General features: G+C 38.4%; 5 protein-coding genes and 5 non-coding genes across 10 annotated transcripts; 1 reads left to right on the top strand and 9 right to left on the bottom strand.

Annotated features, from left to right (window-relative positions):
* Positions 1–318: 318 nt before the first annotated feature.
* LOC137170529 (kynurenine--oxoglutarate transaminase 1-like) lies at positions 319–3398 on the bottom strand. The gene is made up of 9 exons (XM_067573969.1): positions 3339–3398; positions 2400–2547; positions 2095–2244; positions 1690–1776; positions 1423–1548; positions 1174–1294; positions 1008–1084; positions 835–924; positions 319–534 (listed from the first exon to the last, which is right to left on the bottom strand). The coding sequence occupies exons 1-9, from the start codon at positions 3389–3391 to the stop codon at positions 334–336; spliced, it is 1053 nt and encodes a 350-aa protein (XP_067430070.1). The 5' UTR covers positions 3392–3398; the 3' UTR covers positions 319–333.
* A 962-nt stretch (positions 3399–4360) lies between these two features.
* kyat1 (kynurenine aminotransferase 1) lies at positions 4361–10660 on the bottom strand. Its single transcript, XM_067573964.1, has 13 exons — positions 10429–10660; positions 10282–10340; positions 9074–9221; positions 8829–8978; positions 8466–8552; positions 8237–8362; positions 6785–6905; positions 6615–6691; positions 6442–6531; positions 5781–5967; positions 5500–5576; positions 4945–5031; positions 4361–4833 (listed from the first exon to the last, which is right to left on the bottom strand). The coding sequence occupies exons 1-13, from the start codon at positions 10498–10500 to the stop codon at positions 4774–4776; spliced, it is 1341 nt and encodes a 446-aa protein (XP_067430065.1). The 5' UTR covers positions 10501–10660; the 3' UTR covers positions 4361–4773.
* A 1002-nt stretch (positions 10661–11662) lies between these two features.
* Positions 11663–15171, bottom strand: surf6 (surfeit 6). The gene is made up of 4 exons (XM_067573966.1): positions 14973–15171; positions 13665–13880; positions 13448–13530; positions 11663–12530 (listed from the first exon to the last, which is right to left on the bottom strand). The coding sequence occupies exons 1-4, from the start codon at positions 15061–15063 to the stop codon at positions 11841–11843; spliced, it is 1080 nt and encodes a 359-aa protein (XP_067430067.1). The 5' UTR covers positions 15064–15171; the 3' UTR covers positions 11663–11840.
* Positions 15172–15178: 7 nt separating this feature from the next.
* Positions 15179–20143, top strand: surf1 (SURF1 cytochrome c oxidase assembly factor). Its single transcript, XM_067573973.1, has 9 exons — positions 15179–15360; positions 16460–16526; positions 17565–17689; positions 17795–17877; positions 18206–18397; positions 18489–18561; positions 19412–19574; positions 19728–19809; positions 19908–20143. Exons 1-9 carry the CDS (start codon positions 15298–15300, stop codon positions 19972–19974), a joined length of 915 nt encoding a protein of 304 aa, XP_067430074.1. The 5' UTR covers positions 15179–15297; the 3' UTR covers positions 19975–20143.
* Positions 20144–21181: 1038 nt separating this feature from the next.
* On the bottom strand, positions 21182–25308 carry rpl7a (ribosomal protein L7a). Its single transcript, XM_067573974.1, has 8 exons — positions 25284–25308; positions 23765–23885; positions 23423–23572; positions 22987–23127; positions 22463–22542; positions 22038–22168; positions 21432–21501; positions 21182–21320 (listed from the first exon to the last, which is right to left on the bottom strand). Exons 1-8 carry the CDS (start codon positions 25284–25286, stop codon positions 21216–21218), a joined length of 801 nt encoding a protein of 266 aa, XP_067430075.1. The 5' UTR covers positions 25287–25308; the 3' UTR covers positions 21182–21215.
* LOC137171404 (small nucleolar RNA SNORD36) lies at positions 22316–22390 on the bottom strand. Its single transcript, XR_010924764.1, has one exon. It is a non-coding gene; the product is annotated as a small nucleolar RNA SNORD36 (small nucleolar RNA).
* LOC137171394 (small nucleolar RNA SNORD36) lies at positions 22621–22692 on the bottom strand. Its single transcript, XR_010924754.1, has one exon. It is a non-coding gene; the product is annotated as a small nucleolar RNA SNORD36 (small nucleolar RNA).
* LOC137171396 (small nucleolar RNA SNORD24) lies at positions 23233–23303 on the bottom strand. The gene has a single exon (XR_010924756.1). It is a non-coding gene; the product is annotated as a small nucleolar RNA SNORD24 (small nucleolar RNA).
* Positions 23644–23715, bottom strand: LOC137171395 (small nucleolar RNA SNORD24). Its single transcript, XR_010924755.1, has one exon. It is a non-coding gene; the product is annotated as a small nucleolar RNA SNORD24 (small nucleolar RNA).
* LOC137171393 (small nucleolar RNA SNORD36) lies at positions 23966–24037 on the bottom strand. Its single transcript, XR_010924753.1, has one exon. It is a non-coding gene; the product is annotated as a small nucleolar RNA SNORD36 (small nucleolar RNA).
* Positions 25309–27557: the final 2249 nt, after the last annotated feature.

The raw sequence follows: 27557 nt of genomic DNA, 5'->3' as shown, positions 1-27557 counted from the left end.
GCAAAAGACTCTGATGTGCAATGGTTAGCAGCTACGAACAAGATAATTATTTTGTTGTTTTACACACTTTTTACTGTACCATTGCCTGAATGTATCTTTGAAAACAATGATGGATGCAACAAGTTCTTCTAGTCTTTGAATAAAAGCTGCAGAGAAATTAAAATGTTTTGAATAAATCTAATAAAATCGTATTAGTTTTACCTTTGCCAGGTGGGGAATACAGTTTATGATGAAACCAACAACTGTAGCTCCCAGTATGAACATATAAATAAGCTTAAAGTAGTTCCTTTGACACGTGTATGGCAACATAATACCACTGGACACAAATCCTTACTAATGACACTCACTGACAGAGGAGACGTCTGCGACCATAAAATAACCTCCCTCTGGCATGATGGGCTGCAGTCCCACATTCTGGAGACACAAGGCCAGCTTCTTCTTCTTGTGGTGCAGCATCGCAGGCAGCTGCTGGAAATAGCTCTCTTGAGTCCCAAACACCTCGTATTCTCTCTCAAATCCACGAGCGACTGCCTCCTGATAAGGATGAAAAGATCGGAGGGAGATACAGAGGACTTTAAAAGATGTAGATGAACAGAAGATATGATGATGATGATATAGTGCAAGCAGATTTGATAAAGGAGGTATTCAGTCTATTGACTTTACAGTACAAAAAAGCAGGAAGATAAATTTGGTTCCGAGAATCAAGACTAAGGATGTGAGCAGCTTAGTACTTTTGCAAAAATAATGAGGATTATCAAATCTGTTCTTAGAAAAACTTATTAAGTTTTTATTGCAACAACAATACCTAAGATGTTCAAGCAATAACGAGTTTACCTGAGCAGCGGTTGCACAGTCAAAAACAGAGCTCTGATGCATGGCTTTCAGGTGTTTGATGATATGTCCAGAGCTCATAGCCCAGCCAACCTGAAAAGACAACACAGGTCATCGTAACAATGTACAGTGAAGCAGATTACATGACTCTGTTGCTCAGAACATCTGGATTTTACCTTCCAGCCAGTAGCACTAAAGGTCTTTCCAGCGCTGCCAACGGTGATGGTTCGTTCCCACATGCCAGGCAGGCTGGCTGTCAATAACACAAACACAACAAATATTATTAATGTTTTTTATGACTTTATGACCATTCTGCTGAACCCTGTCTGTACAGTATCTCACCTATCTTTACATGTTTGGCTCCGTCATACGTCAGCCACTCGTACACCTCGTCGCTGATGCACAGAACATCGTGTTTGATACACAGATCAGCGATCATTTGGAGCTCTTCAGTCTTGTAAACCTGTAACAGACATGGGTGTGTGATGTGTATTCATGTATAAGGGACAGCAGCTTTATGTGCACAGAAATCTCTGAGCACAACAAAGCTTTACTCTTAGCAGGCTGAAGTCAACAAAGTCAATATCTTACCTTGCCTAATGGGTTGTTGGGAGTATTGATAACGATGGCTTTTGTGCGTGGAGTGAATTTATTGGCCAACTCCTCTGCAGAAAGAACCCAGTCTCCACTTGACAGGACGGCGTTGCCCTCAACTCTCTGCAATTAACAAGAGAAAAGAAACACAGTTGATGTGTAAATATGAGTCCACATACACAAAGACAAAGGTAACATTGTCAAAATATGCTTTCTAAATTTGTACACCTTTGTAAAAATGTGAAAATGTTGTGAAACACTCACTGGCCTCAGAGGTACATATACCGCCTTTCCCCCAGCCATCTTCACCATCGGCTGGTAGCAGTCGAAGAACGGCTCAATAATTATGACCTGAAAGAAAAAAAGATGTTTTCTTTAGGTCTTAGCATATACTTTGTTATGTGCTTGGTACCATTTTGGTAAATTTTGTCATGTAGAAAGTAAATTTGGGAAAAATTTGGCGATCTGAATCAATCTAAAACATTTCTTTTTCCAATTTGTAATTGGAATTGTAAACTGAATTTTACAAAGAAATTTAAATAGATTTTATTCACACCATTAAACATGATGGTTAAACAATGAGCCTTCCAATATTAAGTATAAATCACATATACAAATGGTAAAAACTGTTTATGAATAAATGAACCTGACTTGGGTTGATTTCTGTACCTCATCACCTTCACCAATCAGTGCCTGAAATGCACAGAAGAGAGCCTGGTAAGCTCCAACTGTGACCAGGATGTCTTCAAGGGGATCAATTTCATGTCCCACAATCCTGCTGAAGAATTTAGCCAGACTTTTAACAAGAGGAGGATGACCCTGAGGAAAAAAAAATGACATGAAAGAATGGGGTGAAATTTCCCTTTAAAACCTCCATAAAATTATAGAAACCTTACTTTAAATGCTGATATATTACAGGACAAAATGAACATTGTTTCCTTTAATCCTCTCACATTCACAAAAAACAAACTTACAAAAGCGCGGGTATACTGGTGCATCGAAGGTCCTCTGCTCACTGCTTCACAAAAAGCCTCCTGGACAAATTTAGGAGGGGAGAAGTCAGGAAATCCTTGACCGAGGTTCACTGCTTTATAGTCTGCTGCCAGTTGTGTGAATTCAACCCTGTTGATACAAAACAGCTGGTTAAACACTGTAATGCTGTTTGATAAGAAGTAAATTGAATATTAATTTAAATATTCCCTGTCTGTTGAGCCATCTGTAGGCCTAGTGCCATTTAGTCAAATATAAGTAATGAATAATTGACATAATGAACTAAGTAAAGCAATAAATACAGAAGTTTTTAAGACTGTCAATGACAGTTTTACAATTAAGCTCATCAACTGAAATAGCCAAATATATTAATGATTACTACACAACGGAGAGAATGAAGCAGATTATTTTTGCAAAGCGTCAAACACACCCCGCTGATTTTTCAGTGATTACATTTGAAATGAATAGGTTTGGTTTGATAATGGAAATTAGCAGGAAAGTAAGATATCAGTACAATATTTCCCTCTGAAATGTGGTGGAATAGAAGTATAAAGTAGCATAAAATGGAAATACTCAAATTTGTACTCAAGTAAATGTACTTTCTTACTTTCCACCACTCTTAATCGACTAATCGTTGCAACTCTATGGTTAAAATTGTCGGGTTTTCTACCAATCCTATCGGAAGGAACATGATCAATCAGTGTCCAGCTTCCTGACAGGCTCAACTCAGGGTACGAAACCCCCAGAAGTTTCAACAAACACCTAAAATGCTCCTCTTGATTCTTTTTGACTGGTTTAAAATCACTTAATAGTTCATATTTCACAATAGGGAGCGTTCACTAACAGACTGATAGAAATGGCAACAGTCACCTGTAGCCTATAAACTCAGGTGTCAAAAGTCCACCTGTGTGATTATCACTTACCAAACGTTTTTATCCACATCGTCTATCCTGAATGTGCGAAGTCGTCGTGACATGATTAAATGAGATGACGGCCCACTTTTTTACGAGCAGCAAATAGTTGAGACTCCAGATGTGTTTGTTTCCTTTTATCTCAGAGGTGACACGGTAAACAGGTCGCCACCACCCCTCCTTCTCCCGACCTTTCAACCTTTTTTGACCTTTGTCTGAGACACTTTACCCCCCATAAAAATTCTTAGGCTAAATGAATGAAATGTAGAATCTTGACATCTTTAAAATAGCAAGAAGAAGAAACAATAACAGAGAAGAATGTTGAAATCAATCAATAAAATAATACATTAAAAGCTATTTACACTCATTTGCAGCCTTCTTATTTAGTGTCTGAAATTATGGTTATGCTCAGATTCTTTATGGAAAAGAGAAAATAGAGGCTTCTTTTTGTTTACTTCTGTGATTATACCCTCAAATATCTGTGTTTTTATTTCTACGTCCTGCATGATAACACCATTAGAAACACTGTCAGTACACTGCTGACAACACTGATTAACACTAAGGTTGCTGAAATGTGAGGAAATTATATTTTTAAATCTACTGTATATGGAACAAGACACTTTCTTGACTGTACACTGTAAAATCTGATAAGTTAATTTAACTCAAACAAACTGTTGAAACTGATTACATCGAACATTTAAGTGACAATTTTTTAAGTTAAAGAAACATTCTTTATTATGTTATTTTTACTCAGTATTTTGTTTTCACAGTACAGTACTAATTAATCACATATAGCTAACTGTAACATTTTTATTAAATTTAAAAAGGTACTGCACAATAAAACGTGTTTTTTTATTGATTAATTTCAGTAGCTTTGACTCAAAAAACACATATTTTGAGTAAACATTAAAAACAGGTTAACAGACAATTTAAATGAAAGTTGCTGTCAAGTTGTTATAAAATGCACTTTCTGTACAGAGGATTGTGGCTGTGATGATGAGGCTATAAAACAGAGAACGCTAAAGATCAGAATGTTGATTAATTCAAAGATTTATTAAACCTTTTTTGCTGGTTTGATTCAGGATAAATATCTCTGCAGTTAAATGTGAGATACAGTGGAAGAACATGATTTCAGATAAAAAGAATCAACTAAATATTTCCCTTAGAAATACTGTGAAATATATTATAATATTGAAAAATACTTTCTTTATTATCACAGTTTGCGGTTTAAAATCGTTGCACAGAAACATTCACATTTTTTTCAACACCTGAGTGTTTTCCACAAGTTTAAAGACAAAGCGAAAGTGGACGTTGTCTCTGTATCTTACAGTACACAACTGTGGGGGCGGACGCAATTAAAAACTGAGTACGGCTTAATTTAACTGAGGAGGGTTGTTGAAATGTTGATGGACGGACAATGCATGACGGTGTGCGTCATGTGGTCGTTTTATTTTCCGTGACTCCACTTTCTCAAGATGTCCTCCGCTGCATTCAGGGTGGAGTCCTCCTGTTGGGGCACAAATAGTGAGTTTGAGTGAGACGGACGGACAAAGAGCGACAGAGTGAGACGGGAGAAAGCTCGGATCAGATTCTGTTGAATGAGTTAGGTTGAATTTACCTTGACAAAGCAGAACCGGATGTATTTGTCAAACTCTTTGCCGTGTTCTGGACTGTAGAATGCAGATACGGGGATTGTTGCTAAACCCTGCAGACAAAAATAAGACAAATTATGTAGAAAAACTAATAAAAAATGAAAAATTCTAAACGTATCACCATAAACTATAATGAAATGTTGCACAAAAACACTAATCCAAACATGTTTCCTTTATTCAAAACTAGAGCTGCAACAATTAGTCGATTATCTGATTATTTGCCATTTATTAAATTAATCACCAACTATTTTGGTAATCTATTAATTATTTTTTTAAGAAAAAATGTAAAAATTCTCTGATTCCAGCTTCTTAAATGCAAATATTTACTGGTTTCTTTAATCCTCTAAGATAGAAAACTGAATTTTCTGACATGTTATAGACCAGATCGATTAATTGAGAAAATAATCAACAGATTAATTGATAATGAAAACAACTGTAAAATTGCAGCCCAATTCAAAATATACATATTTCTCATCTTTTATAAATTCCAATAAAGATTTTATTAAACCTTTAATATTTACCTTCTCTTTAATAAGCCATTTGACAAATCTGAAGTCATAGGATTCATCCTTCGTGCTATGGTCGTTTAAGTCCACCTCTGTCAAAAAAGAAAGTTTAGGTTTCGATTAATAAGGAAGCACAAAACAAAAAGATATCAAAAAAATAATCTGAAGTTACCAGTCCAGAAGTTTGTTTTTCTAGTATTAATTTAGTAACTATTTAGTAAGAGAACTGTAGAGAACTGATGTGATAAAATCCTTGACAGATATGAACAAATATGAACAGATATGAATGCACTCACTGAAGGAGGAGACGTCTGTGATCATAAAATAACCTCCCTCTGGCATGATGGGCTGCAGACCCACGCTCTCCAGACACGAGGCCAGCTTGTTTCTCTTGTTGTGCAGCATCGCAGGCAGCTGCTTGAAGTAGCTCTCCGGAGTCCCAAACACTTCGTATTCTCTCTCAAATCCACGAGCGACTGCCTCCTGATGAGGATGAGGACGGGGATGGAGGAATATAAAAGAGTTTCAAAGGTGTAAATGAAGCTGAAATGACAGTTGTGATATATTGTATGTAGATTTGATGAAGCCTGAACATTTGCTGCCCATTTCCAGATTTAAAATCACTTAAATTAAACAGTAGACCTCATATTTATTCTTCTGATTGAACTCTTAAATCCTCATTTCCCCCCTTAAATTAATAACCCCCCTTCTTATTAAATTAAAAAGGTTGGAAAAGGCCTGTCTTCCATACTGACAATCGGAGATAATGGCCACACCATTATATAAAATGGAAATGTTCTACATGACTTGTGCATCATTTACATTTCCCCACAGATCCGTGTGACATTCTGTATTTTCAGAAGCTTTGGGATTGAGGCTAGGATTTAAAATAAGCTAAAGAATTAATGTTTTATTCTTTCAAATTAATCTAAAATGTTCAAGGAATTGTGTGTCTACCTGAGCAGCTGTTGCACAGTGGTAAACACTGTTCTGATGGATGGTTTTCAAGTGTTTGATGATATGTCCAGAGCTCATAGCCCAGCCAACCTGAGAAGACAACACAGGTCATTGTAACAATGTACAGTGAAGCAGATTACATGACTCTGTTGCTCAAAACATCTGGATTTTACCTTCCAGCCAGTAGCACTAAAGGTCTTTCCAGCGCTGCCAACGGTGATGGTTCGTTCCCACATGCCAGGCAGGCTGGCTGTCAATAACACAAACACAACAAATATTATTAATTATGTGTTTTTATAACTTTGTGACCATTCTGCTGAACCCTGTCTGTACAGTATCTCACCTATCTTTACATGCTTGGCTCCGTCATACGTCAGCCACTCGTACACCTCGTCGCTGATGCACAGAGCATCATGTTTGATACACAGATCAGCGATCATTTGGAGCTCTTCAGTCTTGTAAACCTGTAAACGGACACAGAAGTGTGTTTAAGTTAACATTTAGAGAGTGAAATGAAGGCTGAGTGCATCGATTGCTGGCTTTAAAGGGAAAGTATCATGCACATTTCCAGGTCTTTATTTATATTGTGGGGCCCTACTGGAATATCTTTGGATGATTTTTCAGTTAAAAAAAACTCCTTATTTATCTTGTGCTGGCCCTTTATGTAGCCCCTCATTTCAGCCTCTGTCTGAAACAGACTGTTTGAGCTCCTGTCTCTTTACGGACTCCTGAGGAGCCCACTCTGTTCTGATTGGTTAGCTTCCAGTGGAGGAAATGGAAATTTTTCAAATAAATCTGTACATGTTTGTTACGGCTGCCACAAACCCCAGCCTTGTGTATGCCTGTGTGTTTTCATTTTCTTCAGTGTCTTTTCTTTTTTCGTGCCAAGTCTCTCATTCTTCCTGACTCCTCCCACTTCCCGGTTGGGATCAGCGAGGGCCCTGATTGGAGCCATGGGCCGAACTCATAAAAGACTGACCAGCCTGCCAGTCGTGGTGGCTGGGACTTAGTGAACAGCTCGCCATGGTGCCTCTCACTTTGTACAGGTTGTCTAGTGTTAACTGTGCTTCTAGTAAATGTAGTGGTCGAATACGAAGCACTCGCGTGTAATTGGGAGACTGGGCCTAGGGCAGCTAGACATAGTCCTGATAAACCTTGCCTCACTCACTTTAGCAATTTCCTTTGTTAGTTACACTAGGAGCTGGGGTGCTGTTCCTCTCGCCCCTAAACCTTAGAGTCAGAGAGGGAGGGATTTATTTTGTTATTTTCCGTGTGTGTTTTAGTAAGTTTAGCTCTGCTTAAGGAGTCCTGTTTTGGTTTTATTGTTTTCTTTGAACAGCACCCACCGGCCCCTCACCCTTAGTTTTGACGCTGGCACCTTTGTGTATGTGTTTTTGTGCTTTTTGTGAATCTCTGGCCTTCCTGGCTAATAAATACCTGGCAAACCATTCTACACTGTGGTTTTATGTTGCTTAACTTTCCTCTAGTGAGCTGGAACGTAACAATGTTCGAGTCTGAATTCAATCCAAAATATGCGAGTGGACAACGTGAACAACCTTAGCAACAAAGGCCATCTACAGACGGGTGTTTGTGGGCATGCATGAACAATCTGATGTCATCACGAGGAGGAAGTAGAGGTAGCTCTGGCTTTTTACTTACAGAGAGTATTTTTACATACATTCACCTCAAGTTTGGGACCTTTGACCATGTTTAACATAGACATCTGACATTATAACACTATGAAAATGACAGAAAATCACAAAAAGCATGATATGCCCCCTTCTAAATATCTTACCTTGCCTAATGGGTTGTTGGGAGTATTGATAACGATGGCTTTTGTGCGTGGAGTGAATTTACTGGCCAACTCTTCGGCAGAAAGAACCCAGTCTCCACTTGACAGGACGGCTTTGCCCTCAGCTTTCTGTTATTAAGGAGAAGAGAAAAGAAAGGTTGAAGGATAAATGTACACCCACATAAATAACGACAACGGTAAAATTGTTTAAAAAAAAGCCTGCAACACTCACTGGCCTCAGAGGTACATATACCGCCTTTCCTCCAGCCATCTTCACCATCGGCTGGTAGCAGTCGAAGAACGGCTCAACAATTATGACCTGAGAGAAGAAATTCTTTCAGTATGTTGCGCTGATGTTAAAAAAAGAACCTGTAGCTAAAGGCTTAAGTAAACAATATTTAATTACACATACACTGTATTCAAACTCACATATTGTATTGATTTGATTTATTGAACAGGACAGTGTGCAGTATTAAGCATAAATGATGCACTGCACCGGAGTTAGCTTGAAGCTAATTTGCATCCATAGTCCATTACAATCAAAACATACAACAGTCCTGACATACAAACATACAACTAGGGTTGACTTTCATACCTCATCACCTTCACCAACCAGTGCCTGAAATGCACAGAAGAGAGCCTGGTAAGCTCCAACTGTGACCAGGATGTCTTCAAGAGGATCGATCTCATGTCCCACAACCCTGCTGAAGAATTTAGCCAGACTTTTAACAAGAGGAGGATGACCCTGAGGAAAGAAATGACACAAACACATGAGATGTCTGTCAATACTTGTACAACATCTATTTGTTTCAAGACAACACTGTGCGAAAGTCCACTTACAAAAGCGCGGGTATACTGGTGCATCGAAGGTCCTCCGCTCACTGCTTCACAAAAAGCCTCCTGGACAAATTTAGGAGGAGCGAAGTCAGGAAATCCTTGACCGAGGTTCACTGCTTTATAGTCTGCTGCCAGTTGCGTGAATTCAACCCTGTTGATACAAAACAGCGGGTTAAACACTGTAATGCTGTTTGATAAGAAGAATTGAATAATAAGTTATTCCCTGACTGCCATCTGTACACCTAGTGCCATTTAGTCACATCTAAATAGTGAATTATTGATATGATGAACTAAATAATTCAATATGACAATAAGAAATGCTTCTGAATAGATTATTTTCATATTCTGGTTTTGAATGCAGAAGTTTTAAGACTGTGAATAACAGTTTTACAATTATGTTTATCAATTCAAACACCAAAATATATTAATGATTACTACATAACACAGAGACTGAAGCAGATTATTCTTTTCAGATACTGTTGGATTTTTGCAATTTAAATAATATCTATCTGAATGAATAACAATGAGGATAATAAACGCTTCAGAATCTATTTCCACACAGAAAGTTGTTTAATTAAAGTGTAGAGAGCAACAACTTTTAGTACCTTCAGAGAGTTTTTAAGATTAAAAATACTTTTGTTTTTAATTTGGGTGAATAAACGTTAATGATTCTTTTGCAGGGCATCAAAAAAAAGCTGAACTGCTTTGCTGTTTCATTTGAAAGTGATAGGTTAAGTTACTATCTTATATCTACCATATGTTCAATGTTTTGGAAGTTAAAAAAGGGAAATAATAACAGTTTAAAGAATGTCACATGTTAAAATAATGAATTACATGATCAAATCTTATTATTTGATATTGCACAGACATTGTATTTTATGGTTTTTTCTGTATTTTCTCTTGTTACACAGTCAGTGGTGGTACGGATGCTGTATTTGGGCATAAATGTGGTATTTTTTGCTCATTTAAAAAGCATATTAAAAGGACTTGATCCCTCCCAGGACGTACGCCACCCTCAATCTCCACCAATCAGACGGTTTTATTGAGGTTATAGACGGCTGTGAACCGGATCACGGTTGGGTTTAAACTCTGCCAATCCAACATTAATATGACTGTAAATCACAAGTGTTGACAGGCTCAGCTGACTGTCAGAAAATCCGAAGGTGCTCCTCTGAAAACCAAACATCAACATTATCAATATTATCACTTACCAAACGTTTTTATCCACACCCTCTGTTCTGCTTGCATGAAGTCGTCTGGACATGATAAACTGCAATGAAACGACATTTGAAAGCTCGCCACATATTAAATGTCAGCATTATGTAAGTGTGTCTTCAGCTCAATACAGTTGCACCCACCTTGTGTTGGTTTCTAATTGAAATCTGACGAATTCCAGTCAAATTAGCGGCAACAATCCTGATTATTCCCATCAATGGAAGCTCATCGCCTCAGAGAAGCAGCTTATCCCAAAAATGAAAGATGACGGTTCAGTAAAGACGTTTCCAAATTTGTTGATTCTCCTGTTTGCAGCTCCTGAGGCTGTTAGGACAACTTCAAGTCCTCCTTGTGTTTTTATTTGTACTTCCTGCCTGGGCGGAGCGAGACATTAAAATGAGAAAACAGCGACACTGTCAGATTAGTTCATTTAACACATGAAGCACTCAGATAGTAATACCAGCTGCGGAAGAAGAAGTACTCAGACCCTCTACTTCAGTAAAAATACCAATACAGCAATGTAAAATACTTTAAGTAAAGGTCCTGCATGAAAAATCCTATTTAAGTAAAAGTACATAAGTATTAGCAGCAAAATGTAAATAAAGTATTGCAACTATCCCCAGGTGGGTCAGCTGCAATACCTGATTCATTCTTGTCAAATGCAAATTCTGAGTTTATTATCATATGTAGACATATTTTAATGATGTGGGTACTAAGAAAGTGGTCTGCTGTAAATAGTCTCAGAGTAATTGAGCAAAATGCAAAAAGTGTTGCACTCATCGCCTCCTTACCCTACATTGATACAGCCAGCAGCCGGTTAGCTTAGCTTAGCATGACCGGAAACAGCCTGGCTCTGTAGATAACGGCAAGCACCTCTAAAACTCACTAATTAACATGTTATATCTCGTTTAATCCGTAAAAAATCTTCCAAGGGTAAAACTTACAATTTAGGGTTTTATGGGGATTTATGTGTGGGACTATTTCTTGGCCGGGCGCGTTGTACATCTTGCTATCTTATTGTCACCATGAAGCTGCCAGACAAGCAGAAAGAAAAACACACTTAAAAACTGCAAATTGCCATTTTTACACTGAAGTCTTTTTCTATAGATTAAACAAATAAGATTTAACTTGTTAATTAGTGAGCGTTAGCAATGCTAGTAGGTAGATTTTGTTACATTGAGACAGGGGCAGGCTCGCTGTTCCCCTTGTCTTCAGTCTTTATGCTATGCTAAGCTAAGCTAAGCTACGCAGCTGCTGGCTGTAGCTTTATTATTCAGCGGACAAACATCTTTTCATTCAGCTCTCAGAAAGATGATATTTGGTAAAATTATAAATAAGTAAATCCAATAAATTCCACAAAAAATATCACCATTCATGTTCATCATAAAGAAAAATCACATTTTATTGACCTTCACTCCTAGACAGAAAAGAAGGTAAAACATGTTCAACAGCAGGAGAACTTTGTATCATGTCCATAAAAAGAGACTGATTTACTTATTTAGACATTGCATATGTTGTTTTGTCGTAAAACATAACATAACACACACTCTTCCCACTACACTGCAGCTTTTTTCAAGTCCTCAGGCAGCACTCTGCCCCTCTTTCGCGCCCTGTCCTTCTTCTTCTCTGTTTTGGCATTCTTTTGTTTCTGGATGTTCCTTCGTCGCTTGTCCTGCCGCTGCTGCATCTTCTCTACGATGTTCTCGCTACGCTTGTTCCATTGCTTCTTCCTCTGATCACGCCTCTTCTCCTTCCTCTTCAGCGAGGCGCGCAGCATCTCCTCGTCGTCTTTGATCTTGAGTCCCTCTGCTTTGTAAAGCATGTTGGTCCACCTCATCTTCTCCTCCATCTCGCGAGCCTTCCCCTCATCTTTCTCCCTCAGCTGCTCCAGCTTCGCTTTGCGCGCCTCCACACGATTGAGCAGCTGCTTGTAGTTCTTCCCCGTCAGCGGTGTTATTTGGCCCTTCATGCTCTGTTTCTTGTTCTTCTTTTTCAGCATTTTGTCTACATATCCCTCTTCTACGGTCTCCACCTTGTTGAAGACGATGGCAGTTTCATTTCTTTTGCTTGCAGCTGGGGTCTGCTCTACTTCCTGTTTTATCTCTGGCTGCTGCTCTTGGCCACTTTCTTCGGCCAGTTTCTTCATCCGAAACTCTTTTCTTTTCCTCTTCTTACGCTCCCGTTCAAGCTTTCGTTTTGCTCGCTTTGCCTGGACCGCCTCTGATGAAGCATCCTTTGGGGCTCCCTGAGAAAAGATGGGTATAACATGATCAGTGTCAAGGAAATTACTATTAATCCAATATCTATTTGTCAGGGTATAATATGTATCTTAAAAAAAAAACAGGAATAAAAGGTTTCAGATTCTTTCCGGACGTGCTGAAAGTAGATGGTCTCAGAGTTCTTTATACTAAGAAACAAACAAATGATCTCAGCAGGAAGTCAGCTGAGCCTCTTTGACTCAGAGACACAGCTGTTAAAATGTAGATAAAAAGTCTGCACAAAAGGAACAATCAAAGGATGAAGACACTACACAGAACAAAAGGTAATTTTCATCTAGATGGTAAACTGGCTTCACTAGAAAAGAGAAAATAAGTCGAAATGAAAACAAGTTTTTAATATAAATCAATATATTAAGTATCTAATTACTGTGCAGTACATGGTGGCACCAAATGTAAACTGTAAAATGTAATGTAATATTTTTTGGAGCAAGCAAAACAATGACTAGTCTCCCAGCTGCTGGTAACAGCCAAGAATTGACAATTTAATTAAATTACCATTAATACATTATATGTTAAACACTTCCTTCATTGTATTTAATGTTGCATGAGATCTCCAAGTCTACACTTGCAGAATACATTTTGAGTAAACAAAACAAGTTAAACATTCATTATAACTGGACTGCAGTCTTTTAAATTAGTACCGACTTCTTTTGCTGGTTTTAAAAATCAAAGGTTGTAATTGAGGGATCGATGCAACCTGGTTACACTCAGGTAAAATAGTACTGCTAACAGTTTTAACATTTCTTTAAACCCGCTTTAAGCACTGGATGAGTGGACTTTACTGCATCGGTACAGCTCAGATTATGTTGGAAATATTAGTCTGGTAGAGAGTGTGAATAAACATCACTGTAGTTTTCTGTCAGTATCTTTCTAAACTGCGTACCTGCCCTCTGGACTGTTCAATCTTTTCATGCAGCCTCTTGCGGAGAACATCTACTGTGGAGAAGTTGGACTTGACATTTTCTCCTTTGAGAAAAAAAAGGAACAAAAAAAAGATATTCAATGAGAGACCAAGTGATGAAAAGGAAATATTGTGACTGTTGAGCACGCTAACATTAGAGCATTACTAAACTTGGATGCATGTTGCTGAATCACTGTACCTGCGGGCGTCTGTGCCGTAGCTCCGTTTACGCTCTCCGCTTTGGACTCGTTCAGTTTTCCTGCCGGGCTTTTCTGTTTTCCTGGAACAGCTGAAGGCTTCTGTTGTGGTTTCTGAGTGGGTTTCTTCTCGTCGCCTCCCTTTTCTTTGAAATGTTTCTTTTTACACTTTTTCTTCTTCTTTGGAGCACCGGTGTCATTTTGACCCTTAAAATGAGCTAAACACAGAGAAAAATACACGTTTTTGAGTAATATCACAGTCAAGCTAGAATGATTAGTCAATAAGCTGATCTACAGAAAATCACCAACTATTTTGATAATCAATGAATTTTTTAAGTAAAAATTGCAAAGGTTCTCTGAATCTAAGTCTTCTCTGATGGTAGACTATGGCTATTGGCCATAAAAACACAACCATTAATCAAGAAAATAACAAGTAGATTAATCGCTTAATGAAATAATCTGTTGCTGCAGCCCTGTTGTTGAATACATGTGTATTCAATGCTGCATTGTCAATCAGACTGTCATTGCAGTTACTAAGGCCAGGAGCTTTAACATGGTTAGGAAATATCAATAACTTGACAGAAAAGTACAGATCATATGATGTTCTGTGACCATAAAAAAAATAAATTATGGGACCATGATCATGTTTCCTCATTTTTAGGAGAAGTAGCCGAATGCAAATAATACTGTGGTTAACATTTCCCATCAGAAAGTCATGTAATAGTGCAAACTTGTTATGTAGAATGTATTGTGAAAAGTTTTCCTTTTTCAAAAAATTTTGGGATGCAAGTAACAGTTTTATTATTATTTAATTGTTGATTAAAATTTGATTTGTCGTTTTGTTTAGAGCCAGGTGATGTCAGGTCTTTTTTTCTGTCCAACGAACAGTCAAAAATACCCAAATAATATTCAATTCACAATAATATAAAGTATGTAAGTGTGTTTTTGCTTGATAAAAAAATTATCAATTATCAAAATTACGGTCGAAATCAATTAATTTTCTGTTGATTGACTAATCAATTAATCTAGAAATTAAACATATTTCAATGTTAATTTGGACACCTGTTTTAAGATACCCTTGAAAACAGTGAAACTGTCCTTTAATATCAGCACAAGTGACTACAGCGCCTCCTTCGACCAACTGTAGTAACATCCACAGATTTCATGACATATTAAGTTTAAATGCTATATTTATACACTCAACGACACATCATTATTATATTTACAGTTACAGAATAGAAAAAGGGCACATATGCTGTCCAGAGTAGGGTGTAAATTACAGCTAACTAAAACATTTAGCTCAACATTACCAAACGGTCTTTTCTTCGGCTCCTGGTCTCGTTGAGAAAAGACTTTACTTGCGAATTTCTGAATGTAAGAGTCCTTGGAGGCGAGATCCATGTCAACAAATGAACTGAGACGCTAAACAAGACACATAAAGACAGTAATGAGCTGATAAAATACAACTTTCTGTACACACGTGGGTAAAAACAACGGGGCGGAGCGTCACCTGACCCGGAAGTAGTAACACCAAAAGAAGTCCCCCTCCGACTAGAAACATGTCGGTTATGTAGCTGTTATTTAGGAGGTCGTCTCTCTATTTGTGCCCCGTTTTCATCGATGTTTTGATTCAGCATGGCCTCTCTAAAAGCTGTGCTGGCTTTTTCCACCAGGACGATCACGACACTGAAGACAAAGGTGAGTCAATTGTTGTATTTTTCATTACATGCGTCTTTAAATCCCTAAGAAAATACAATCTCCTCAGTGTTTGTTTGTACGACCGGCAGACAGGGGTGGATTTACCATTAGACAACGTAGGCACCTGCCTGGGCCCCCCAGTTAAAAGGGCCCCAAACAGCTATAGATTTATTATGATGCTTACATATGAAAAATATTGAATTATGTTACTATTTTAACTCATTGTACCCCAAAACAACTTACAAAGGGCCCCCAAAGCACTTGAAAAGTATGCAGCTGTATACTTCTTACTTAGTGTGTACTTCTACTTCATAGGATTTAACACTGTACTACTATATTTACTTGACAGATAAATGTTACTGATTATGTTGCAGATTCAGATTTTACTCACAAACTATAACAAATAAAATATGATACATTATTATTCATTAATCTGTTCAGCATTATGTAAGAATTTATATAATAATTTATATTTATATAACAGATTTTAAGTAAATTTAAAGGACTAGTGTGTAGGATTTAGTGGCATCTGGTGGTGAGGTTGCAGATTGCAACCAGCTGAATACACCTCACCCTCCAAGCGTGTAGGAGAACGTGTGGTGGCCACGAAACTCATGAAAAAATGCGAAAGGCCCTCTCTAGAGCCGGTGTTTAGTTTGTCGATTCTGGGCTACTGCAGAAACAAATGTAGACATAAAGGGTTCATTCTAAGGTAACAAAAACACATTAATCCTCATTTTCAGGTGATTATACACTAATTTAAACATGTTTATGAATATTATATTCCATTTTTGCCAAGTCTGTACCACTAGATGCCACTAAATTCTACACACTGCACCTTTAAGTACATTTTTCTAATAATACCTCTCTTTCACTCTTCATTTTTAACTAAAAATGTGAATGCAGGACTTTTACTGTGCAGTATTAATAGTTTTACTTCAGAAAAAAGTGCTGAGTACTTCTACTACTGCTAGTACCAACATTCCCAGTTAAAGAAAGGGTGAAAATAAAGCAAGACAGCGTTTTCCTGCAGCCCCCACATCACTTAATCCACCCCTGCCAGCAGATATAAACTTGAGTTTGTTTACTGTAATTTCAGACGCATGTCATTTACATCAAGAGGACTCTTCTCCTGCCCAGACTGCCTCTCCTCAAACGAGCAGACGGTAAAATACACTGTATATATATGTTCACGCCAGAGTTCAGTTTCCACTTTGCATGTATTTTTAATCCAACTGTTTATCATTTTTGGCAAATTCCATATACATAAAATGAAATGGGCCGAAATTGCAGTTTAAAAATATAAAATGGTTCATGGCAATTAATAGTAATGCAGAGAAAGAGGAAATAACCACAGGGCACTGCTCATTTACCCAAATTAAATGAACAAATTATAAGGGTGACACACAGATAACATTTTTAAAAATCTTTTAGTTAACAGAAATTTCAATAGTTTTAATGTAAAGTTTAAATTCCTTTAAGAAAATAGAAAATAAGGTTTGGTAGCAGAAGTACCAGTATTTGGCTAATAATGGCTAATATATTTACATTTACAAGGTGAAGTCTTTAGAGTTGTGAAGATTATGGAAACCAAGCACCACTTTATAGTAATACAAAGAAAAATCAGTTGAAATGGAAACTGAAACCTTGATTTTATTGTCTTAACATTATGTTAAACTGCCTTTGTTGCCAAAAGCACATTGTAAGACTTTCTGCTCTCTGCTTCCTGTGTGAAAATGTTCCCAACAGGTAACATCAAAGGTGAGCTGTGGGACTCGGTCACTGTAACTTTTATTTCTCATTAGACAGAGGCAGAGAGGGAAAGTCCAGGGAGGAAAGGCAGATAAGGATTCAACCTTCAACTCTTAATTCTCAGCAGAGACTGATAGAAACTCCCTAGAGATACAGTGGATTAATTAAAAATAACCGAACTTCATACAGTATCTCTTCAGCCTAGCAAACTGGGGGATCTGCATTTGCAAATCTGAACTAAAACTCTGAAAGACGACTTGTTCTCTATGAATTCATCTTTAAATTTCCACGACACAGTGTACATTTTTACCAAAATGTTCTAATCTGAGAACAAAGCTTCACCGGATATTTGTACATAAACTTATGATACCACCTTATCTTATTTGTGAGTTATTCCAAAATTACATCCAGTATTTCGTCCTCACTTCCTGTCCTGTTTCGTCAATTCCCAGGCAGGTTTATTAACTGGTGCCAGTCCCGCTCCACAGCAACCAGAGCAGAGAGCGGAGAAGACTCTTTCCTCAAATGGTTCCTGCTGCTGATCCCTGCCACCACCTTCGGCCTCGGCACGTGGCAGGTACAGCTTAGTTTACTTTATGGTGTCACGCACTGATGTAGCTTGTTGCTGCTGGATGGAGATAAATCACTCAACATTCACTAACATACTTGTGTTTCCGTCAAGATGAAACGGCGTCAGTGGAAACTGCAGCTGATTGACGAGCTGAGACGGCTCACGACTGCAGAGCCCATTCCTCTTCCTCTTGAGTAAGTAGTGCATGTTGGACACTTTCTAACACCTCTCACACACACTTTAGATTGAACAACAAACGTACATCTCCTTCCTCTTCCAGTGAGTTCTTTGAATAATTGAATAATCTTATAAAGTAAAATGAAGAAATTGGTCAGAATATGTGTTGCCATTAAATATCTTTATATGCACACATTGAAAGAAATTCCGAGTAGCTACTACCATGCAAATAACAATAAATCATCCTTTTTACTAATGGACACACATGCTTCTGTATCCCCTCAAATCTACATTTGTAGCTTATTATTATGCACATTGGCTAATTATTCTCTCCTTGGATCGTAGTCCACATGAGCTGAATCAGCTGGAGTACAGACGGGTGAAAGTGCGAGGACAGTACGACCACTCACAGGAGCTTTACATTCTGCCCCGCTCACCAGTCGACCCGGAGAAAGAGGCCAGAGAGGCGGGGAGGCTGTCCTCCAGCGGAGAGACGGGCGCCAATGTCATCACCCCGTTCCGCTGCACTGACCTCGGGTAAGAAGCGAAGAAGCATCGGACTGAGTCGGCCGTGTAGTTGTGATAACTAACTGCATGTCTGATCAGTCGTATCTGTCTGTCACTACAGCATCACAATCCTGGTGAACAGAGGATACGTTCCCAAGCAGAAGATCAGACCAGAGACCAGGATGAAGGGACAGGTTAGGATCACATGATGCATCAGGACATTTTTATTAACATACATCATCATTCCTGCTGCCAACTCCAAACATTATATTAATGTGAACAAATTAACAGTAGATTTACTAACCTCCCTCGGCTATATTTACACTTTTTTTCATCTACAGCCTTTTGGTGAATCAACAAACGATTATTTTCTCAATTAATCATTAGTTGTTTGGTCTATAAAATGTCAGAAAATGACAAAAACTGTTGATGACTGTTTACTAAAGCTCAAGATGCAACCTCATATGTCTTCTTTTGTCCCGACCGACAGACGATTACTCGATTAGTTGATTAGTCAAATTAATCGCCAACTGTTTTGATAATTGATTAGAGTCTTTTTTTTAAGTTAAAATGTCCAAATTCTCTGATTCCAGCTTCTCAAATGTGAATATTTTCTGATTTCTTAAGTCTTCTATGATAGTTACCTGAATCTTTGGGTTGTGGGCTGTTGGTTGGGACAAAACAAGACATTTTAGGTTGCATCTTAAACTTTGGGAAACAGTGATTAACATTTTTCACAACTTTGACATTTTATGGACCAAACAACTAATTGACTAATCGAGAAAATAATCAAAAGATTCATCAATAATGAAAATAAACGTCCACAACCCAAAGATATTCTGTTTACTATCATAGAAGATCAAAGAAACCAGAAAATGTTCACATTTAAGAAGCTGGATCAAGAGAATTTTGGCATTTTCTCTTAAAATATTACTCAAAACGATTAATAAATCAAAATACTTACAGATTCGTTTTCTGTTAATTGCCTAGTCACTGCAGCTCTACAGCTTTTTCATTCTTACTTAACAAAATGTTTCTGTGCAGATGGAAGGTGAGGTGGAAGTAGTCGGGGTCGTCAGGCTGACAGAGACCCGTAAACCCTTCATACCCAACAACGATGTGGACAGAAACCGCTGGCATTTCCGTGACCTGGAGGCCATGTCCCGCGTCACCGGAGCGGAGCCCATTTTCATCGATGCTGACTTTGGTAAAGTCCATCATGCTCTTTGTCTCAACTACATCATTGACACACTTTCACAAATTCTTAAGCTATACAGAAAAGACAACTATTTAATCCACTTGCATGAATAAAGACTATGTAGTATTGAAACGGTGGATGCAACTGTCTCGTGTCATGCAGCGAGCACCATTCCTGGCGGACCGATAGGTGGACAGACGAGAGTCACGCTGAGGAATGAACACATGCAGTACGTCATAACATGGTAGGTGGAGGCTTTTCTTCTACTGTAGATGCAAACTTTTTGTCTCTTCTGCTGCTTTAAAATAACTAAACTGACTGATCGTTGCTTTGTTTTCATAGGTACGGCCTGTGTGCAGCAACCTCTTATATGTGGTATGCAAAGTTCATCAAGAAGATTAAATTGTGAAATGCAGTGAAATGGTTGAATTAGACATGAACACCTTGTCATGTGTTTGATTTGTACTGCATCAGCTCACCAGCCTGCAGCAAATATTCACTGACAAATATGTAAATAGCTGTGAATTATTCTCCTGAATAATGTATGAGAATATTAATAAATTAACTTTGCTCTGTCATTCTTTTTTCTTTTTACACATATAACAACTTGTAAGATATACTTTATACAATAGGATTAATGTTTGAGCAACTTTATCTTCTGATCATTGAAAAGAACCTGTAGTCTCTTGACACAACAGTGGTTTTTGTATTGAGACATATTCACAGCTATGAAACTTACTTACATGTAATATTCTGAGATTCACTCACTAGTTCACTGAACTGACACTCAGTGTTTCCTCATAACATCAGTTTAAATCATTATGCTCCAATGTAAAGCTCTAGGTAAGTTTACTCTTCTGTCCCAAAACTAAATATTCTTACACATTTTAAGGCTCATCTTCCCTCCAGATATGTTGAACCTCTAAAATTATACTTCTGTAGTAAACTGGACTCATGAATGATCAAAGTAACTGCCTAGTATTAATGCATTTTCCATGTCTGTCTTTGTACAATTTCACAAGCCCAAATCAATCATTTCCAGTCTAGATGACCATGTCACTAGATCAATTATCCTTGCAACTCCTATATTGATTTAATCTGTTCCAGCCCAGAGATTCATTTACAATGTTTTAATTTGTTGAAATTAAATCTCACAGGATGTTCAGCTACACATGCAGTGAGGTCCAATGTGATCCAGTACTTGATTGAAATAGACAAATTGTTTGCCTTGTCCAAAAACAGATTTAACAATTACTCAATTTATCTTCCACTAATCTGACAAGCAATCAAGTAAATTTTAAAAACAAACACTCAAAATTTAATGGTTCCTGGTTCTTCACATTGGAGAACTTGCTGCTTTTCTTCATCTTATGCAACAGTAAGTAGAATGTTTTGGGGTCTTGGACTGTTAAGGATATTTTGGTTGTCATTTTTCTGCTGTTTTATAGACCAAAAGAGTTGATTCATCAGGAAAATTAACATTGGTCATGAAAATAATTCTTAGACGCAGTGCTAGATTAGTTTTATACAGTGAAAATGATTAACCTATGGTTGCAACTTGATTCCAAAATCCCATATATTTAGTTGTAATAATAAAAAAACAAAAACAAACAGTCTCCATTAGGACATAACAATTTTATTCCAAACAGTTTAACCAAGCTTGGTTGCCAGTTCCTTGGCCTTTGCCTTCTCAAGCTTTGTGATGCGGGCTGTGGATTTGGGACCCATGATGCCGCCTCCCCAGTGACGACGGATCTGGAAAACAAGTTCAAAAACAAAATGTTAAATGGTGACATTTGATCTTCGACATGACCATTTAATTTCACTACAGTGGAGATGCTTCAGTAAACTCAAGTTAGGGCTCACCTCTTCGTATCTGTCGTTGTAGTTGGTCTTGATGGCTTCGATGAGCTTGGCAAGTGCACCTTTATCCTCACTAGGAAAGAAGACGGCACGTCAATACAACGCTGACAGTATTTGGAGACAGAGCTACACTCTGTCTCCACAGGATTCAATAAACTTTACAGTGATTATGCAGATAAATGTATAAACATCTACTGGTTTTAAAAAGATTGCAACTTTGCCCCTATTTTTAATTTAGTGTTAAATTAAACCTTAGATTACAGCATCATGGCTGAGCTTGCCGCAGCACTTTATCTACTTCCAATCAGTCTAAGACCTCAGTAAAATTGCCTGCTAGGTCGAGTATAAAAGTCAGCAACAAAGACAGTTTGATAATTATCACTGCTGCAGAAACTGACCTGTAAAAATACAAATTTAGAAGGGACTTGGAATATAATCATTTGAGGGAATTTTAAGATGTGAACTAAAATTAAAAAAAAAAAAAAGGTTTTAAAACTAATTTTAGCCATTATCAATCCATCCTAGTTTTACTGCTAGTGAAGAAATCAACAAATTCTTATACTGTGTCATACTCAGACAAAACATTGCTCAGTGTACGTGCATACTTACGGGTTTGTCTGTGTGAAGGCAACTGAAGTGCATGTCTTTCTGTGCACCAGTCTGCCCAGTCTAGCCTTGCCCTTGACGATGCAGTATGGGACGCCCATCTTGCGGCACAGGGATGGCAGGAAGACGACGAGCTAGAGAAGCAGGGGAACCACATGAGAAAATTTTAGGAAAACTTTCCTCACCTCTTGGTATTGAACAATTCGATGCATCTGACTAAGAACTGTGATATCCACTTAAAAAAACGGTGTATTCAAAACATGTATTCTCGATTTGTGGTCTCTGCTCAGGGTTAAAAAGCTCGTGTTTTGATCCACACAGAGGATTCAGGTGAAGAAATTCAGACATCATTGCCAGCGACCACTTTCAAAACTTAACTCAATACAGCAAGTTCCACTGCTGCCAAAACGATGTATGACAACACTTACCTCAATTGGATCCACATCGTGGGCAATGATGACCAGCTGGGCCTTCTTGCTCTCCACCAGAGAGGTGACAGTGTTCACACCTGTAGGGAAGGGGAATTTGAAATTAACTTCTGATCCGCCAACAGTCTTCCTGGAAAATGTTTTGTTATATTTTGGCCAATGCTCAGGGTTAAAAAGCTCAAAAGCATCACAGGATTTTTCAGGTGAAGAAATTCAGGTCATCACTGCATCAGGGCCAAGTTAGATAAGACTAAAATAACCTCACAAGATGGGTCTTAATGTGACTAACACATTAACTTAAATACATGATGATAAACACAAAGTATGTTCACCAACACAGATTTATACAAGATTAACGTGCTGTCTCATTGAGGCTTTTTGTTGAGACAGGTAATATCTTTGAGTTAGGTTGATTAGACAAGTATGTTCCTTATAAATCTTAAATGTTGGTGAAATACTGAACCATCAATTACACTTTCTACAGCTCTTCAGATACAAGCTTTTGGTTCTTGTGTATTGCTCACCTGCACGGAGGACAGGAGGCCTCTTGGTGGGGGTATCTCCCTTTCCAGCTGCCTTCTGCTCAGCGCGGGCCAGCAGCCTCTGCCTCTTCTCCTGCTTGGTCTCTGGCCTGTACTTGTGGGCCAGCTTGAACAGCTGTGTGGCTGAGGGGGAAAACACAAGTACATTACAATTTAAATTCAACCACCCCACAATGGCAGCATGTAGATTGGTCTCAGGAGGGAGAAGTTAAGAGTATTTCAAGTAGATGCATCAGTGATCTTGGTGGAAATGTCATCATGACTGTTAAGATAGCAAATATTCTTTCACATCATTTGCAAAGTGTCAATGGTTCTGGTAAGGGCCCATAAGCCATCTTTGAAATACTTTCATGTCAAAAAAGCATGAACTTAAAAAACTCCTGGTGACGCCACACTGTCAAAACCCTCTGAGACGTACCGGTCTGGCGGTCCAGAGCCTGAGTGAACTGGTTGATTGCAGGGGGAACCTTCAGACGCTTGTACAGGATGGAGCGCTGCCTCTGCAGGCGGATATAACGAGGCCATTTCACGAAGCGTGTCAGATCACGCTTGGGCTGAATATCCTGGCCTGTGGAGAAGACAAAACAAATGTTTAGTGTCTGACATCCAACTGAGGTAAAGCCTTTTTGTAATGTTGAGTGCATCAGCGATCTTGGTGGGAAATTGTCATCAGTGTTGTTAAGATAGCAAATATTCGTTACATCATCTGCACCACTACAATTCCAAGTTTTTCCTAAATTCTTCTTTGGGGGCTACTCACCGATGCCAAAGTTCTTTGGCCTTTTCTCAAACAGGGGGTTGATCACTTTTTTGGCCTCATGTTTCTTGGCCACGGAAGGGGCAGGTGCCACCTTCTTCCCCTTAGCCTTCTTTCCCTTAGGCTGTCAAGAAGAAGAAGAAGAGAGTGTTAAGAGTGCATTGAAGTAGTCGTTATAAGCCAATGTTTTGTCATATTTTGGCCAATGCTCAGGGTTAAAAAGCTCAAAAGCATCAAGGGATGTTTCAGGTGAAGAAATTCAGGTCATCACTGCATCAAGGCCAAGTTAGACAGGGCTTCAATCTTCAGTTGCAAGTTTTAAAGCTGAAACTGATTTGACTTAAGAGCTAAGCTGCAGGTAAAGCTCTTATCATAACCATTGTAAGAATCAGCTTTATTTGCCAAATATGTTCACGGATACACAGAATTTGACTCAAGTTTCTAGTGGCTCTAAATGTACTTGCACCAGTCTTCTTCAACACATGGACAAGAAGCCAAACTAGGACAATTAAACATCACTACTATGTACAAATGGATGAACATACAATGTCTATGTACACAGGTGAAACTGTAAACTAAACAGGATACAAACTGCACAAGTGTGACAAGTGTAAAAAGTGCTGGAGGCCACCGTGCATCCCTACATCACACCAGTTAGACTGATAAGGCTCGTGGATGATTGTAATTTAATCTTAACATGGATCCTCATCAGCATGTCTAGGCCTTGTCTCATTCAATCATTTGCGTAGCTGCGTCCATTACCTCTAAAGTTTCTCAAAACTATGTCCAACATACAGCATATTACTATCAGTAAGAGTCTGAAGACCAATTGTTAAAGTCCATAAAGGGAAATATTAACAGTAATGCTGAAAAGTAAATAAAGCCAGACAAACTCGCACTGTGTACTGCTGTTAAAAGGCAAACCGAGCTTAAGACGATGCTACTAACGTTAGCTAAAAGCTGCAACTGAAGCGTTACGGTTTACAAACCAGGACCTTCTCACCTTCTAGGTGACAAAGCTTAAACATTATGAAGTGGTGTAGATTTTAGCAAAGCCTGCTAGCTACACCGTTCCTATATTCACCGACTGAAGTTAGGCTCGGGCCCGTTACCATTACACTGCCTAGAATAGCATTAGCATGAGTCTAACTGTAACAGTCACTTCCAGTAGACACTGAGTTCAACTAGTAGTCAACCAACACAATTCATATCACATTAATACAGGAAAAAAGCAGAAAACAGAGTGAAAACTGCTCTGGAAACACGCGTGTTCACCCACGTTAGCTTTAGCTTTCTGACAGCCCGTCACAGCGCGACTCGTACCGGCTACATCACCATAACTTTGACTAAGATTTTATCAAAAACAAAAAAACATCAACGCTCAATACGGACATAATTATCAAGAACAGACTTCACACAGTTGATAAGCACATTTTAAAACATATGAATAGACATTAAGAGAAGGATGCGAATAGATACAAGAGCTGAGTTAATTCCCGAGAAGAAGCGGCTGTGTACCCACCATGTCGGTTCAGGCAGAAAGGAAGACCGAGGCATTCTGGGTAGCGTAAATACCGCGAGGCTTGCAGGCTGGTGACGTGCCTCTCGTGCACCGATCTGGAGTCAGATGACGCAGCCGTTCGGCGCCTCAGCTTTATACTTTAACAAATGATCTTACTGACTCAGGATCAGCGGTACTACAGGTTAATACGCTCTGTGCGTCATAAATCAGTGAGACAGTTGTTAAAACTTTCCATCATATTTTAAAATAAATTACAAAACCACAAAATATTATTATTTAGTTTATAATTTCAAAGTTTATCTAATATTTTTAAAATAAGCTTAACACATATTTATTAAATAACATGTACTGTATGTATGTAAATTAGGTATATTATTATTATTATTATTATTATTACTATTATTATTATTATTATTATTAATAATAATAATAATAATAATAATAATAATAATAATAATAATAATAATAACAATAATAATACATTTAATTCATACTGCACTTTTCATTTGCAGTTCAGTGCTACATGCTACAGCTTTAAAAACATACAACACACAACATAAAGAAAATAACAAGAGTTAAGATGAAAAAGCCTTCCTGAATAAAAAGGTTTTCAAGCCTGTTTTAAAAGAGTCGGGGGTCTGTGCTGCCAGGAATAAGAACAGGAGGAATAAGATAAGATAGATAAGATGAAACTTTATTGATCCCTTGAAGGGAAATTTAGGTGTTACAGCAGCAAGTTACAAGTAACAATCAGGCGACATACACAACATACAAATGTCTGTATAAATAAATAACACACACAAAAACAGCAAACAAATAGCAGCCAAAAAGTGGAAAACTCGAGATGTAGCGGCTCCAAAGTGATAAGTGCAGGAATATGTCAGCACAGAGCCTGGGGTTGGGTAATTCAGTGTGAGGAGATGAATATCAGTAGTAATACTAATAATACAATACTACTACTACTACCACTAATGATACCGCTGTGATCGCTGTGAGCAATACTGACTGCTGTTGTAGAGTCTGATCGCTGCAGCGACAAAAGATCTTCAGAACCGCTCCTTAGAGCAGCGTGGGTGGAGCAGCCTGTTGCTGAGGGAGCTGCCTAGGGCACACTGGTACTTGTACGGGGGATGGGAGGTGTTGTCCAAGATGGCCAAGAGTTTATTCATCATCATCATGCCACATGATGATACCACATTTTAAGTCTTTTTAGCATAAAATATACAGACGGGTGACAAATTAAAGGAAAAACTGGTACAGGTCTGAATGCTTGACCCCTACAGTGAGGGGGTCTGGTTGCTCTGTTATGCTGTGGGGGGCTGGCATGGTTTGGGTCCACTTGTCCCCTTAGAGGGAAGAGTCGCTGCAAATCAATACAAAGTTGTTCTGAGTCATCACCTTTATCCTATGATGAAACATTTCTATCCTGATGGGAGTGGTCTCTTTCAGGATGACAATGCCCCCATCCATAGGGCACGAGGGGTCACTGAATGGTTTGATGAGTATGAAAATGATGTAAATCATATGTTATGGCCTTCACAGTCACCAAATCTCAACGCAATTGAACTCCTATGGGAGATTTTGGACTGACGTGTTAGACAGTGCTCTCCACCACCATCATCAAAACACCAAATGAGGGAATATCTTTTTGAAGAGTGGTGTTCCTCAGCCTTTGGCATTAATTCTACAAGTCTCTGGAACTTTACTGGAGGGATGAACACCATTCTTCAGTCAGGAGCCCAAATGAACATTGTAATATGTTTTTCTTGCTGTAACCATTCCTCTTGTTCATACTGACTATTAGAAGATCCCCTCATGCTGTATTTACAATATAAGTGATGGGGGGCAAAATCCACAGTCCTCCATCTGTGCAAAAATCCCTCTTTTTGTTACTATGCTTCCACCACAGCTCAGCAGGGACACACTGTCTGAGGAAACACAAAGACACAAAGAAAGCTAAAAAGACTGTAAATGTGGCAGATATCCACTTGATATGACTAACTCTGACTGCTGAATCCTCATATAAACTTCAGATAAACTTTTAAAAGCATATTTGAACAAAACAACTGTGTGGACACACTGTGGATTTTGGCCCTTATTGCTTACATTGAAATCACATCTGAAGGGGATATTTTAACAGTCAGTATGAAGAGGAGGAGTGATTACAGTGGGGAAAACCTCCCTCGGTGTTCATATGGGCATCTGACTGTTGTTTCTAGATGGACTTGAAAAACTGATAACCTATACTTTCAGAATCAGAATCAGAATTATTTG

The sequence above is a fragment of the Thunnus thynnus genome, chromosome 19, assembly GCF_963924715.1.
Source record: "Thunnus thynnus chromosome 19, fThuThy2.1, whole genome shotgun sequence".
NCBI classification, from domain to species: domain Eukaryota; kingdom Metazoa; phylum Chordata; class Actinopteri; order Scombriformes; family Scombridae; genus Thunnus; species Thunnus thynnus.
The sequence above is the reverse complement of the archived record's forward strand: the minus strand, read 5'-3'. Positions and strand labels throughout refer to the sequence as shown.

Coding starts and splice junctions, on each gene's coding strand:
- rpl7a (XM_067573974.1), bottom strand. Junction 23,128..23,422: donor GGCTCTGGACCGCCAGACCG/GTACGTCTCAGA, acceptor TTTCCCCCTCAG/CCACACAGCTGTTCAAGCTG. Junction 22,169..22,462: donor ACGATGTGGATCCAATTGAG/GTAAGTGTTGTC, acceptor CTGCTTCTCTAG/CTCGTCGTCTTCCTGCCATC.
- kyat1 (XM_067573964.1), bottom strand. CDS start 10,500: ATGGGAATAATCAGGATTGTTGCCGCTAATTTGACTGGAATTCGTCAG. Junction 9,222..10,281: donor GGTGTGGATAAAAACGTTTG/GTAAGTGATAAT, acceptor TTGTATCAACAG/GGTTGAATTCACGCAACTGG. Junction 8,363..8,465: donor TATATGTACCTCTGAGGCCA/GTGAGTGTTGCA, acceptor CCTTAATAACAG/AAAGCTGAGGGCAAAGCCGT.
- surf1 (XM_067573973.1), top strand. CDS start 15,298: ATGGCCTCTCTAAAAGCTGTGCTGGCTTTTTCCACCAGGACGATCACG. Junction 18,398..18,488: donor TTCCGCTGCACTGACCTCGG/GTAAGAAGCGAA, acceptor CTGTCACTACAG/CATCACAATCCTGGTGAACA. Junction 19,575..19,727: donor TTTCATCGATGCTGACTTTG/GTAAAGTCCATC, acceptor CGTGTCATGCAG/CGAGCACCATTCCTGGCGGA.
- LOC137170529 (XM_067573969.1), bottom strand. CDS start 3,391: ATGTCACGACGACTTCGCACATTCAGGATAGACGATGTGGATAAAAAC. Junction 2,245..2,399: donor ACCAGTATACCCGCGCTTTT/GTAAGTTTGTTT, acceptor TTTTTTCCTCAG/GGTCATCCTCCTCTTGTTAA. Junction 925..1,007: donor TTAGTGCTACTGGCTGGAAG/GTAAAATCCAGA, acceptor TTGTCTTTTCAG/GTTGGCTGGGCTATGAGCTC.
- surf6 (XM_067573966.1), bottom strand. CDS start 15,063: ATGGATCTCGCCTCCAAGGACTCTTACATTCAGAAATTCGCAAGTAAA. Junction 13,531..13,664: donor TACGGCACAGACGCCCGCAG/GTACAGTGATTC, acceptor TTTTTCTCAAAG/GAGAAAATGTCAAGTCCAAC. Junction 12,531..13,447: donor TTGAACAGTCCAGAGGGCAG/GTACGCAGTTTA, acceptor ATCTTTTCTCAG/GGAGCCCCAAAGGATGCTTC.